The sequence below is a fragment of the Sinohyriopsis cumingii genome, chromosome 18, assembly GCF_028554795.1.
Source record: "Sinohyriopsis cumingii isolate HCF-2022 chromosome 18, ASM2855479v2, whole genome shotgun sequence".
Taxonomy (NCBI): Eukaryota; Metazoa; Mollusca; class Bivalvia; order Unionida; family Unionidae; genus Sinohyriopsis; species Sinohyriopsis cumingii.
The window spans coordinates 38,367,172-38,382,404 of NC_142978.1; the positions used below are offsets into that span (position 1 = coordinate 38,367,172).

The following is a 15,233-nucleotide window of genomic DNA, read 5'->3' on the forward strand; positions in this document are numbered from 1 at the left end:
TGTCTTGTTATTGCACTTTGGATCTCAGATAATGTGATTAACTTAATACAAGTAGAAGGGGTATTCAATGATGAGAGCACAAGCTTCTTACTCGATTCATTTTTAACACTATGGAGTAAGTCTTTAGAATGATTTTTCCACATGTTGTATATATTATTCTGACCATGGTTCCCATAATACAGATTTCTAGTTTATTGGAAGATGTCGTAGTATTTTGTTTAACTTGCTTCCAGAATTCACGCTGGTTGACATTTTCAAATTGTTGTGCTAACGAGTCTGCTCTATGTTTTACTTCATCCTTCTTACGTAATGTAAGAGCGTACTTAACTGTAGAATGTAGCTTCTAACATCTCTTGGACTCACTCTTATCACAAATGGAAATCATGTGACCGATCACGGAAGGTAGAGTGCATAGCAGAGGACAACGCACGGCAAAAGGAGATATGGCAATTCAAGGATCAGTATGGTTTATCTTTTTGGCTTGTTTCTATCTATCCAGTTGTGTGGACAACGACAGGTGTGTCTTTTATTTTTTTATTGTTTAGAAAAAGGATAGTCGAAACATCTGATCATTTGAAATTCAAAATTACTACTTTATGTTCTTCTTGTAAGCCATTTCTAATATTAGCCAATTATGAAATGCTTTCGCTTTTCGTATGAAATGGTTTCAGTTTAACGGATAGCTTTACTGGAGCACAAACATAGACAAACACGCAAGAGCACTTTAGCAAATGCAATAAAGTCTCTTTCCTTTTTAAAAAAATCTAACATATCTTGATTTGTTTCAAAAGACATCTCTGCAAAAAACTGAATTTCTGATGAAACAAACCATGAAAATGATGCTACTAAAGTATTAAATCAATAGAGGGGTTAAACTAGTTGAAACCATAGGCCATGTGAGGCCAGACAAAAATATGTTTTCGGCTGCGGTTTTGGTTCAAATTAGAGTAGGCATGTCGTTTTATTATCATATATATATATATATATATATATATATATATATATATATATATATATATATATATATATATATATATATATATATATATATATATATATATATATACTGGTCGAGAAGATGTGTGTACATATCCTTCGTCATACTTTAGACTTGCAACAATCTGAACTTTAAACGTTATCACGCAATTAGACTGGCCAAATAACTGGATGGTGTGCGTAGAGAGTGTGACAATCATATATATCTCTCTCTCTCTCTCTCTCGCCTGCTAAATTCTTTAATTTAAAAAAAAAAGGTTATTGTTTACTCTCTGTCCATAGTTATATCTGAACTAATGTGTAATAAAAAAATTGTGGTAGATCAGATATTTTCATAGGTAATTTTGGAGGTCGGATATGACCCCTATTCCCAGTTCCAAAAAAGAATTATTCCAAATTTTGACTGAAAAGTTCCAATTCAAACAAAGACAGCGCATTACTTAAGTTACATTCCTCCAATGAAGTTGAAATGTACAGAGAGATAAACAAGATTGAGAAATCGAAACAACCAAACGATATTTTAGAAGTGGGGCATACTATTATCTTCCAAAAAGAAACAGTGAGCATGAATTGAATAATGCTTCGTAGCAGATGTCATTGAGTCTAGAAAATGTATTTAATATGATGTGGAATGTTAGTACAAGTGTACATTTAGAGATTCATACAAGCAACATGGCGGCCAGTATAACTGGTGGAGGAACAACCTGCGAAAAGCCCAGTAAAAACCACTGATTCAAGGAAGATACTGGAAAGCTTTCCCACATACCCGATGAGACGAGCCCGAGACTCGAACCCACGAGGACAGAGGTGGGACGGAAGTGATCGGTAAGGGCCAACTGGTGCCCCCAATATAATTATTAATTATTATATTAAATGCAATATGCATATTTGAGTAATATGTTTTACCGCCTAACACTAACACACGAATTTCATAATTTCCTAGTTGGTAATAAGTACTCAAGTGTTTGGTTCAAGAAGTGTCATTTCCATGAAATAGTTGTCTCTCAGTAGCCCTACTGTACACCTGTCTAATGGCATTGGTGTGAATTGTTATATTCAAATGGCATTGGTGTGAATTGTGTTATATTCAAATGGCATTGGTGTGAATTGTGTTATAGTCAAATATCATTGGTGTGAATTGTGTTATATTCAAATGGCATTGGTGTGAATTGTGTTAAAGTCAAATGGCATTGGTGTGAATTGTGTTAAAGTCAAATGGCATTGGTGTGAATTGTGTTAAAGTCAAATGGCATTGGTGTGAATTGTGTTATAGTCAAATGGCATTGGTGTGAAATGTGTTATAGTCAAATGGCATTGGTGTGAATTGTGTTAAAGTCAAATGGCATTGGTGTGAATTGTGTTACAGTCAAATGGCATTGGTGTGAATTGTGTTATAGTCAAATGACATTGGTGTGAATTGTGTTATATTCAAATGGCATTGGTGTGAATTGTGTTAAAGTGAAATGGCATTGGTGTGAATTGTGTTATAGTCAAATGGCATTGGTGTGAATTGTGTTATAGTCAAATGGCATTGGTGTGAATTGTGTTAAAGTCAAATGGCATTGGTGTGAATTGTTAAAGTCAAATGGCATTGGTGTGAATTGTGTTATATTCAAATGGCATTGGTGTGAATTGTGTTATAGTCAAATGGCATTGGTGTGAATTGTGTTATAGTCAAATGGCATTGGTGTGAATTGTGTTAAAGTCAAATGGCATTGGTGTGAATTGTGTTACAGTCAAATGGCATTGGTGTGAATTGTGTTATAGTCAAATGGCATTGATGTGAATTGTGTTAAAGTCAAATGGCATTGGTGTGAATTGTGTTATAGTCGTAATCATAAAGTGCTGGTTATGGCCAATACAGATCTTGGTACATTTTTTTGGGAGCTACTGTAAAGGCTGTTCAAGTCTGGCTAGAATCTATTTTATCTGCAACACCGTGTGCAGAAAAACAACTCATGTTAGGAATGCTAATCATCCGTCCGATATTGTAACATAACTTTAAGAACGGTATTTGAAAAATAATCCACAACAAATAATTGCGAATCCATTATAAGAAAAAATCAGTGACGCCGTTTCCAAAGTCAGTCTCGTGTTTTGTTCTGCTGAATAGTCACCCTTTGCCAAGTTCGCAACAATAAATCCAGACATTAAACAAAGTTTTCTCTTTTTCTTCAGTAATGAATTTATTGATTTGCAAATAAGGAAAAGTGCACTGTTTTACTTTTCCTTTTATAGAGCATTCTCAATTTAAATGATAAGGGACTAACCCGCAACGTATGAATCGCAACCTTGACCTTGTAAACAGTGTCAAGCTGATTTTTCTTATCTTCTGATTATAGTGAAAGATTTTCAAAGGCATGTGCATAGACAGACTATATGCGTTCAAACACTTACCACACTGGTGTACCCAGTTTAGCTTATGTTATCTGTAACCCTTAAGTCTGAGGGAAAACAAAAATATGCAAACTTTCTGAACAGTAATGAGCAGAACATGTTGTCAGTGAATACGAACGAATTTACAATTTATATTGTGGGAATTTATAGCCGAGATGAAACTGACATGATGACAAGCTGAAAATAAAATGTAGCTACCAGAAATGTATGTTGCTCTTCTATTCCAATGATTGTTTGAGCATCTATACAGGACGTGAATGAAACTGCGCGCTACTACTTTGTCACGCGACTTTAACTTGATTTCCCCTGGTTTGTTACTGGTTAGCCTCGATATCCAAATATGACGTAGGAATGTATGGATAGTAAATTTTGCTATATTAATGACCATACCTTGTATACTGTTATATGTTACACGAGTGCGCACCCCTATGCATTTCCTACCCAGCTAGTTCGCCCTACTTTTGTCTCCTAATGTACAGCTTATGCCAGCTGTCATCAAGAATTCTTCAAGTTTCTAAACAGCTCAACGCACTTCGTGCAATTTATGCAATTTATGACATATTGGAGGAAGCAAGATGCCGTTAACATTCGGATTTTCTTGGATTTCACATTTGACAGAAAGGTATGTTTAGAACAAAAATTCCCAAATATATTCAACATTTGGACCATTACCTTTATTTGCTCTATCATACTTACTGAACATAGCACATTATAATTATCTATTTCTTCGTATTGTATCGTATGCTTGTATTTAGCGATGACTTCTATACTATAACAGTGGTTGTTCTGATCTTACCTTATGGTCAATGGTGAAATCCAAGGCTACTCGAATTCTAACGGCAATGGTAACTGCTTAGTATGCTCCCTGCGTTGCCCTCCGTTATACGAAGTCATGTGAATGCCGACTTCATTGTGTCACGTCATCAAAACGAATGGCCTCATATGGAGAGATTTAGGCAACCTAACCGCGGCACAGTTATTCCTTTAATATTCTTTTTATTAGTGACACAATGTAAACTTTACTAATACTTTCATTTTAGCTGTAGTAGTCGTTGTTTTGTGTTCAAGCTTAACCACTGATTCGGTCATATAATTATTTTTACAAATATTTTTACTAGTGGACGAAGATGAATGAAAAGGGTGCACGCAATTATATTTTGTTAATATTGCATATTTTACACAGCGTCATATCAGAGATTCCTTCTCCAATCGATTCCTTGATAAATTCGTTGTAATTGATATGAAGTGATGTACGACAACCTAATATATAGGAAAAGGTTAAGACGAAAGTAACACACTTCACTTTTCGTCTTAATAATTCATGACCGATTTGGTGGTTAAGCTTGAACACTGTGTCACTAACAAAAAGTTGGCTAGGAAGAAGAGCTAGCCTCCCATAGCAATAAAAACACGTGGGTTTGGGGCAAGTAGAATATCTCAAAAACGGCTCGGATGACAACCATTTTCAATTACATCAGCTTGTTTAGTACACACTGTTTTGCAGAACTGTCATCTAGGAAATGGGCTTGTGTTTGCACTGTGAGCATCACATTGTGTCAAAAATGACCTTCGATTATGAAAAATGCAGGTATAAATTTGAGGTTGGGATGCATAAATTTCTTCTCCTATGAACTGACATTGACTTCTCTGGTCAAGTGGATAATATTCTTATGCTATGTTTTAATATAGGTATCAAAAAAAGGAAATTATTTACCTCACTTGTGTATTTGAATTTTTATGAATTTTTATACTAGGTCGCTGATTACGGCATCACATTTGTACATACAATCTGGCCCCTGCCCCCCCCCCCCCCCATAGCGGAGGACAACGCAGGGAGCATACGAAGCAGGGAACCAGACTACAGCAATTGTATCTACCTTAAAAAAATCCCTCTCTCTCTCCCGATAAATACTGATCTACCCCTAATCTCGTATCAAGGTTTCCAAGTACAACGCCAACAACAGTTTTGCCATTGGAAGCTTGTCATAGAAGAGGCAATGACTGCTACTGGCCAAAAAATATGTCTCTTACGTACACCCTTAGGAATCGGATTCAGCCACCAGTGTTCGAGCACGAAATAAAGATGGAATTCGGCAGAGGGGAGCCATTCATTCGTATTATGGAGAGAGCAGCAGATAGAAACCGAAACTTTGAGTAAGCCAAAGTATATATTGAAAATCAATTAGTACTCACACTCATATGCACACATGCACAAGGAATAATAATAATAATAACTGTAGTTTGAATGTCTACTCATTTTAAAAGTTTAAGTATATGCTTATATTTGACTAAAATCTATCATGCTGAAGGAGTAATCATTGCCTCAGTTATATTAAAAGCATGATTGTTTAATATTTTTTTGAAGGTTTGTATGCAAGTACACGGTGTATGGCCACTTTATCCACGACATGATGGGCCTGGCTGGAGAATATGATAATGTTACCTCCACTTACTGGTCATTACTTGTTAATAATCAATCGGCGAGCACAGGTAACCATCTCTATCTCTCTCTCTCGTTTGAATTGCTTACACTTTTGTATGATATGTCTTCAGTTTAACGAATAACTTTACTGGATCACACACACACACACACACACACACACACACACACACACTTTAAAGCATGCAACCAAAAATTTATTTCCTCCACTTTTAATTTGTTTATCTAGACTTCCTTGATCTGTTTAAAAAGACTTCTTGGAAAAACTGATTTTCTATACTGAAAAAAAGTATGAAAACGATGCTCCTGAAGTACTAAGTCAATGGAGGGGTTAGAATAGTTACAATGCAACTAACCATGTATTTTATTTCACAAATATTCCTTCTCTTGATAGCCATAACTTCTATTAGCATCAATCATTGTCTATGAGAACATATCTTCGGGACTGTTGATGACAACCGTGTTACACTTCCGGTAATCGTGATACCTCAGAAAACTATCAACTTCCATCTTTGAACAACTATAAAATGTTCTTCATTGTACCCATTAAGTACCCAACCCATCACTCATGTGCGTACGAGCGCGCGCGCGCGTGTGTGTGTGTGAGTGGTATGTGTGTAACGGGGAGGAAACGGTAAATTAGCCACAGTAAGAATGACATCACTGTTCTGTAAATGAGCTCACTGAATAACCATTATGGAGATAGATACTTTACTTGTTACAGGCCAATGATTTTGAAGTTCCAGTTTAGGACAGGTTTAAGCGATTTCGGACATAAAATTGACATTATGTGAATTTGTCAAATCTTTTCTGTACATAATACAGTTTATGTTATTCATTTATCATGAACATTAAAAGAGATGTATAGACAAAACAAAATTTGTGATTTGTTTCAAGTGGGCGGAAAGAACGATTTTGATTGGGCGTAGGGATATGTCCAGGCTGTCAAGCCGAGACGTTTGTTCCTACGCGGTATCAAACGAGTTCTTTTCCCCGACTCGGAACAAAGCACATATGTGATTTTATATTTATTACATATCACCTATTTATTCATACATTCTTTTAATTTTTATGTATACTTAAAAATGAATTGATTATTTGGTGTTATATGAAATATATTATTTAACTCTCAGAAATATCCGCTTGTACATAACCGGGCCTATGAATAGATATATATATTGTGCAGTTGCGTCATCGGTCTGTCTGCATTGCAGATATGCCAATTTACTCTTTAGCTTTTAATTTTTTTAAATAGTGTATGGGACATATGAATGGATTTAAAATGCTGTCATAGGCAGGTAGATTTTTTTTCCCCCATACTTCTCAAATGGAACATATGTTTTGGATCAGTAAGTGATGCTTTTTCTGACACATGCTCACTAAATACACACACTGTACTTGTTAAACCAAAAGGTGATAATTTAAGCATATATTTTTAAGAAAACGAAGATATGGGTCTTTTTCTGGGCTAGAATTTTAATATTTGTTTGGATATTTTTGACAAGAAAATTCTCAACAATATGGCGCTGTTTTATTCTCTTTATTTTCTGCTTGAGCAGTCGCCAGAATTTAAAAAATAAACAACATACACTCCCCTGCATGCAGCCTAGTGATGAGTTTTAGCAATATTGTAACAAGATGTAATTCTTATAAATTTGCATCACAGTCAACAGAGCAGCTGCTTTCCGCGATACAGCTACCTTTATGTTGCAAATGTTTGTCATTTTTATCACCAGATTTACTAAACAAATTCGATTCCTCAGTAATAATCATAGAAAAATTGAAAGTTCCATCCTTTAAAATTGCTCCTTAAAAATAATTTTAAAAACCTCTGAAGCTGAGATGGATTTTGGGTAAGTTTGGAATTTTAGACGATTTATATCGTGGAATTTCTCTTCTCTGTGCCATCATTGTTGTATCTTGACCCAGATCAACGGGTGGACGTTTCAGCAATGTTTGTGCTTCGACTTCTTAAACCTTTTTGTTTAAAGAGGTTGCCCCCAGAATCCAGCACTTTCTGACAATTGGCAAACTCATTTAAAATTCAAATGCTGTAGCCGTAGTTACTGTTCCTTAAGTATATGATTATCTTGATATAGCTACCTGAGTCTTTCTTATTTTGTGTGGATTTTTCTAATGTTGCAAAGTACGCTCTCTCTCTCTCTCTCTCTCTCTTGTTTGGTGTCAGTTTCCACACCAGCTTCATATGATAACTCTTTGTGAAACATTCTGTCCAAAACTGAAGTAACTCTAATTTCACTGCGGTAGATACCGTGTAATGCCCATAAAATCTTATTTGCTACTTACGGTACTCTCGTAAGTTTATTATGACTACTTTCAAATGAACCAAACAGCTTGTTTAGTTCATACATAGACAAATTTATTAAATGTAAAGCTCGGACATCTGCGACATGAGAGTGCATTGCTTGCTGACAGTCAAAACTAGTTCATAACAGACAAGGTCGCCCGCATAATTTTTTCCTGGGCGGAGGGAGCAAACATGTAGTGGTCAACCATTACATTTTACGGCCCACCCATTTATAAAGGTGAAATTTGAGGAGGGGTGGGGGTGGGGGTGCTCATGATAATAGACTTGAATAGCTTTAGACGCTTTAGACACGTGTAGTGCAATATGAAGCAGTGCAGTACGGGAAAATACTTCACGATTCTAGCAAAGAAAAGTTAATTAAGAAAAAATAAGCAGATAACAATAAACGGGTATGTAATAAAATGTTTTGAATGCAGCATACAACAACGGTATGACGTAAAATCTTTTGTATGCGATTACGTTACTACCATGATATCATATTGCTAATAGGATGGTTTACTGTTGATCTATTTATCTATCAATCTATCCATCCATCCGTCCATCATTTATATCTTAGATGCAAGTTTAACTAAGATAGAAATGAATACTTGTACTGTTTTTATTTGTACGTTTCAACCGATTTGTCTGAGACATTTTCTCGTGGCAAAAACACTCATGAAAACAACGTACATTAAGGCGGTACGTGTTTTCTTTTTATTCCTTATCTCAAAGAGGATGACTGTCATAAAGAAACATTGCATTGCTGAGATTATTTTTATTTTATATTTTAGGTGTGACTTCTCTCTATCCTAAGGATGAGGACGCCATCATATTAAATTTTACACAAGTTTTCAACAAGGATCTTGCATTTGGGCCCATCCCATCTTCGACACACCAATCACCTCTCATTGGGTGATCTGCAGTCTATCACTGATTTCAATGTCTGATTCAAAATGTTTACCAACTGTCATTCTTTCTCAAAACTAGTTTAATTGCAGCATCATAGCTTGCATGCTGCTGTCTTTGTTCCTTCAATGCTGGATTTATATGAATATCAAAATACATTTTGGAAATAGATATTCTTCACTTTGTATTTGATTTTTCCATGAACATTAAACATTATTGTCTAATTAAATAATGACAATTACGAATACTTCTCGAGACAGACAATACAATCCCAACAATGTGCAAATGACACCATTTTCAGCCATAGTTAAGGTACTTTATTGTGTCAGACGTTTGTATTTCGCACGGTTTTGACTGAACAGAAGAGGGGCATGATTTGATGTTGGGATTCTAGTGATAGACAGCTTTCAGGTTAAACAAATCTATATTAAGCTGGTTCATCCAATTCTTCCAATCCTCATTTCAATTTTTTTTTTAAACCACACTTTTATGCAGTCGCCGCAACCGAGTTGAATCGAATAAAATTCGAAAATAAGGGGAGTAGTACAGAAAAGGTAATTTTGAAGCCAAATACAATAGACATTGTTTTATTCCTATAACTCAGTTGAACGCTCCAGTTATCATAAAAATAGAGCAATTACATAAAAGATTTTTTCAAAAAACAAAACTGTTAAAAATAAAACAACTTTTACATGTACAACCTGTTCAAAATTGTGAACAAAACATGTTAAGGTTGACGACGACGATGAGTGAATGAACAGATACAGCGCTGAGAATGGTTTGTAATATTTGCAAAATCATCTTAATTGATCATTAAGGACGGCAACAGCTGGATGTGGAATATTTTATTGGCCTTTAACAGAAAGAAATGTGCAGGAGATAGAAAAATCGACTTTAGGATTGACTTTTTTTCCGACACAACAAATGGTATATAAGAGTTTAAATCAAAGTATCAGATGTTGTGTAATACACATGTTAGTTCAAAACATGACAACTATTAGACAATCTGTTTCTACTGTGGACGACACTGTTAAAATGTAGGAAAATTAGCTTGGTATGACTGATGAAAACATCATCACCATAAGATTTCATCAAATTATTTCAGACTCAAAGTTAGACTGAACTCTGTTGATGGTGGTGAAGGTATAACTGTGTTACCTTGTAAAGTGATGATGAAAACCGATAGCATTGTTTGTTACAGCAGCAATATGATTAAAGCCACGGATACCACATAAACTAAGAAGAAATACTGCCATGAATTCTGCGGAGGTAAAAAATTTTATACCTACAGTTACCTCGTGAGAAGATAGACCACTTAGTAAAAGGAGGGAATATGGGTAATAACTGTGTACACAAGAAGACCACACATTGTGTCATTCATGTAATCTCAACATCACATGATTTGAAATGCATATAAAGAAATGTTTGGTAATCAAGGTTGTGGCTTCAAGACCTGGTACAATGTACTTTTTGAAATATTAAAAGCTTTTTAAAACCTTTCTCCATTTCTGATTCTTTTCGTTTCCGGATTTGCATATTTGATTACAACTTTAAAGACAAGCCGGTTAATGCTAGACTAATCAAAATGACATGGTCAGACATTGTCAGAAACACAAAGGAATGGAGTTTTCAGCCGGGTGATTAAGTTTTGACTCTCGTGCCTGTATCTCAAAATCCTCTTCAGACAAAATTGTAGGGTCCTTATACAACTGAAAGGAAAGTAAACGACTTAAATTGTATCATGTAACACTCTTCGGAAACAGAAATAAAATAGTGATATAAATATGTTAAAGGAATATTTTGATTGGGGTAGCCCAATTAGTTATTCAAATAATTTAGTTGTACCTGTCCCACACAGTGATGATTTAAACGATGGAACGCAGTGTATCTTATTTAACCAGTCTTCGGAATTGAGAAATATTAAACAATCTGAACCAAGACTTTCACATCTACAACCATAAGAAGAGAGTGAACTAAACTAAATCAGCTATTATGTGAATATGAGCACGTGCTTCCTGGTGTTCCTACACGGGAAAAAAATCTATCATGACATCGAGATTATATTTTATATACCTGTGCAACAGCATTCTTACAAGATGGATCCTCTCAAGCATGAATGTTTGAGAGAAGAAGAAAAAGAAAGTCAATGTTTATTGGAGAATGATTTTATAGCACCAAGTAGCCGAATCAACGTGTATTCTTTGCTTAACCAGATAATACATTCAATGTCAACAAAACTGATTCATTTTTCAATACTAAATTCCACTCACGGAAAGATCAAAAGAAATTCCGGCATTCTCAACTTAAAAACAGACTTAATCAATATAAAGCGATAACATTTTTAATGAAAATTTATCCGTCAAGATTCCAGCGTTGACAGTTAATTTAGGTAAAAGTGAGTTTTGCCGTGTTTGTGTCACATTTGTAGGACGTATTGTGGGACATGGTCAAGTTAAACTTGTAGAAGTTAAAGGCTGGCTGTCTCTAAATTCCCGGTGCATATTAGTGAAAAATCTCTAATACGACTTTGGAGTATGGATAATTAAGGAGTTTCTGATTTGTTGAGTACGAAATCGGACTTTCATTGGTCAGCAACATGTCAGGAATCTTTTGACAAATTAATGGCGATACTTAAAGAAGCACCAGTTCTTTCATATCCAAATATAAATTATTTAAAATGTATTTTGATGCAAGTTATGTAAGGATTGGTGGAATATTGATTCAAGATCATAAACACGGTGTGCATCATCCAGTGTGTTGTTTTTCCATAAAAATGAATAAATAAACAAACTCCAGATTCCACAATTGAGAATTAATGATTGGTTTTGATACTGGCTTTGCAACATTTTGAGATGTATCTAAGTTCAGCTCCTTCTCGGATTATTGTTTTCAGTGATCACAACCCCATTACTTTCATTAATAAAAAAAACCCAAATATCAGATATTGTTGCGATTAAGGAATATAACAATGACACTAGACACATCAAGAGAAATGATAATGTGATTGCAGTAATTTGCAGATGGCCTCTCTCGTCTAGAGAACTATTATATCACTTTATTTTTTGTACATTTTGTGTCTTTCGTAAAACATTTTCCTATGTAATTTTAATTATTATAATATCATATGTATATTTGACTAAAATGTACAAGAACACTTCATTTTATAGATCTCGTTTTCATTTTGAGGGGAGGTGTTAAATATATTTATTTTATATTATGTGCCTGACTTTTGTCTATGCTTGTGGATAGAGTTTCTGTATAACCTGACTTTTGTCATGATTTTTAAGTAGTAAACATGACGTGTACTGGAATTCGAATTCAAGGGCTAGTGGCATTTACCATGTAAATGGTTTGTTTTGCACTATATATATATATATATATATATATATATATATATATATATATATATATATATATATATATATATATATATATATAGAGAGAGAGAGAGAGAGAGAGAGAGAGAGAGAGAGAGAGAGAGAGAAACTCTACTTAAGACGGTTATATCGGCTATTGCAACATATATTTTTTCAATAAAAACATGAAATAAAACTTTTGGTGAGAGATTTGTTGAAATTGACGTATAACTTTACAACACAATTATCAGTACTGTGTGATGTAATGTATAATTGCGTACATTGATAAATAGTCCACAACAATCTGTATTTTGTCGCTTTACAAAGCAGAGATGGTGGACAACAATGAAACAAAATGATGGCTGGACCAGTTTGAGTAACGCGAGATTACAAGATCAGATTCAATTGTGTGTTGACAGTATTGTATTTATTTTCTATATATCGTTGGAGTCTTGTATTCACCTTAGCCTATATTATTACACGTAGTATTTTCCCCATGAATCGATGAACAATAGAACGGTAACGTCGTAAACATTGTGGATATAGTTTTCTTTCGATTGTCAGAGAAAATTAAGTCAGTGAAAAGATGAAGCTGTCATGAAAGATTGGAACACACATGTCATTAACCAATGTTGTCAATACGTGTAAATGTGTTCACTGTTATATGTTTTGTATTGTACCCAACAGTTACATTGTTTTCTCCGTTCATTTTTCACAGTAAACTTTGGATTTGCACATGAAGAAGAGAGACTGACCTAGACCTCACTCATTATTAAATGTGAGTAAATGAACAAGTAGATCAGGTTTACTAAAGTGTTGATTTTTAAAAAAAAAATGACATGGTCTTGTGTGATTATTCTCCCCCCTCCCTCAAATTAACAACATGAATCATATAAATATAGCGAAAGAGACCGAGTGCGTTCTATAGTTTTGACAAAATTTTTACAATCGCGCAGCTGCATTACCTGAATAAGGTCGGCCTTGCTGCCTGTAAAAATACAATTGAAATTCCCACAATACTTTTCATTTTCAGGAAATGCACTTAAAATATACATATTTCTTCATTTACACAGATGTTTTCAGTTCTAAAAGGTTTATGTTTGTCTGTCATTAGATGAATTTATCTGTCTCTCGATTATGTTAAATGTGCCACACATGACTATACAGTCATAAATGAAAGATTAAACTAATGTAGATATCCACAGTAACATCCGTAAATGTTAATTCATACACGCCATATCGCCCCCTTATAGTACTTGATTATCGAAAATATACTTGATGAACCTGGTTGACTTTAACTATCAAAACAAATGCGCAGTTTTCTAATCTTGAAACCCGGGACCGATTAAATCACGAATTAGAGATGATAATACTGCTAAGATCAATTGAGAAAAGGACCTAATTTTGTATTTGGAACTGAAGGGAATGATAGGCGCTACACTGTTGTGTGTGTCAACAAGCTTAAAAATATGCACCCAAACTTTGGGACATCCCCAGACACTATCATATCGCACGCGCACAACAACAAATCTCTCTCTCTCTCTCTCTCTCTCTCTCTCTCTCTGTTGATCGTCAAAATCGTAATCATGTGGTAACGTGTTCGATACACGGCCTGACTCAGTGTGTCCGTTAGAAATGTACTGAACCCTTCATGTCTCGGCATGATATAGCCAATAAAAGTTCTAAATAACAATTAATCAACAGACTCCCTGGTTGTCTTAGGTACGTTTTCTCGTATCGTCAACATGTGGTTTCTTGAAGTCATAATAAAGTGTCACGCCAATACTTTTCTTTAGCAGAAAAGCAAATAAATGTTTTTGATGATTAAAACATTTATTTTTTTACTTATTTCGAAAACAACCGAGATAAAGTAATATCTGTAAAGGTTGGCACCAAGACAAGGGGGTCTCAGCCTCTGGGGATACATTAGTTGCCATCTATAAGCTAGGCAGAGTCTCGCAAAGACTAATCATGTACCCTCTCGTCTAAAAGTAATCGGAACCGGTGAAAGACCATAACTGTTCCGAGTTTGTACCAACCTGTCACGAACGACTTTTTTCAATTTCGCTTCTGGTTGGTTGTGACTTTTGTAATACAGTCCCAAGCTGATGCCCCAGCTTGATGTTATTAGCCTTATCCATCTTTACAAAATGACGATGACCTGCAGAGAAATATGCAAACGCATTTTTAAATCAGCTACAGTTTCACGATAAACATCAAAATTCTTCTAATTAAAATCAGATCTTCACTGTCCTACGTGAAGATCTGACGACGTCCGCTTAGGTGTCATGTTCTGGTGACCCATGTTTTATTTATTACCATAATCGTTAATTGTATCAGCCAATCAAATGTCTTTGCGTTTCGGCGACTGATCAGTATGGCTGAAGAACATCAATGTGGGCCGAACGATTTGATTTACTTTCAAATTTTGAAAGCTGCCTTTCCTGAACTTGACCAATAAGTGGTCGTTGTAAAATCTTCACGTAGGACATTGGAGATCTGATTTTAATCAAATTGCCTAGATAAGATAAGACAAGATAAGAATTTTTTATTTCAGACTACATAGTCCATACATTTAAATTAAAATATCGATGTAAAGTAAAACCATTGTAAACATAAAAAATATATATAATATTTGTGCAAGTATACAGATACATCTACGCAATTAACTGCGCCCTGCATTGTTACAAATGAAATTAAGTGGCATATTTAAAGAATAATTTGTTACATCTGCTAATAATATAAGAATTTATATGAATGTCTTAGTTCCAAAGAGATTTCAATATACAGTTCTTACTATTAGATAATCTTGTCATCATTGAGAACACAT

The 15,233-nt window shown here is 34.8% G+C and overlaps 1 protein-coding gene across 1 annotated transcript; it reads left to right on the top strand.

Annotated features, from left to right (window-relative positions):
• Positions 1-380: 380 nt before the first annotated feature.
• Positions 381-9,218, top strand: LOC149776431 (cobalamin binding intrinsic factor-like). Its single transcript, XM_089942388.1, has 4 exons — positions 381-517; positions 5,332-5,547; positions 5,759-5,883; positions 8,933-9,218. The coding sequence occupies exons 1-4, from the start codon at positions 444-446 to the stop codon at positions 9,055-9,057; spliced, it is 540 nt and encodes a 179-aa protein (XP_089798514.1). The 5' UTR covers positions 381-443; the 3' UTR covers positions 9,058-9,218.
• The last annotated feature ends 6,015 nt before the right edge of the window (positions 9,219-15,233 follow it).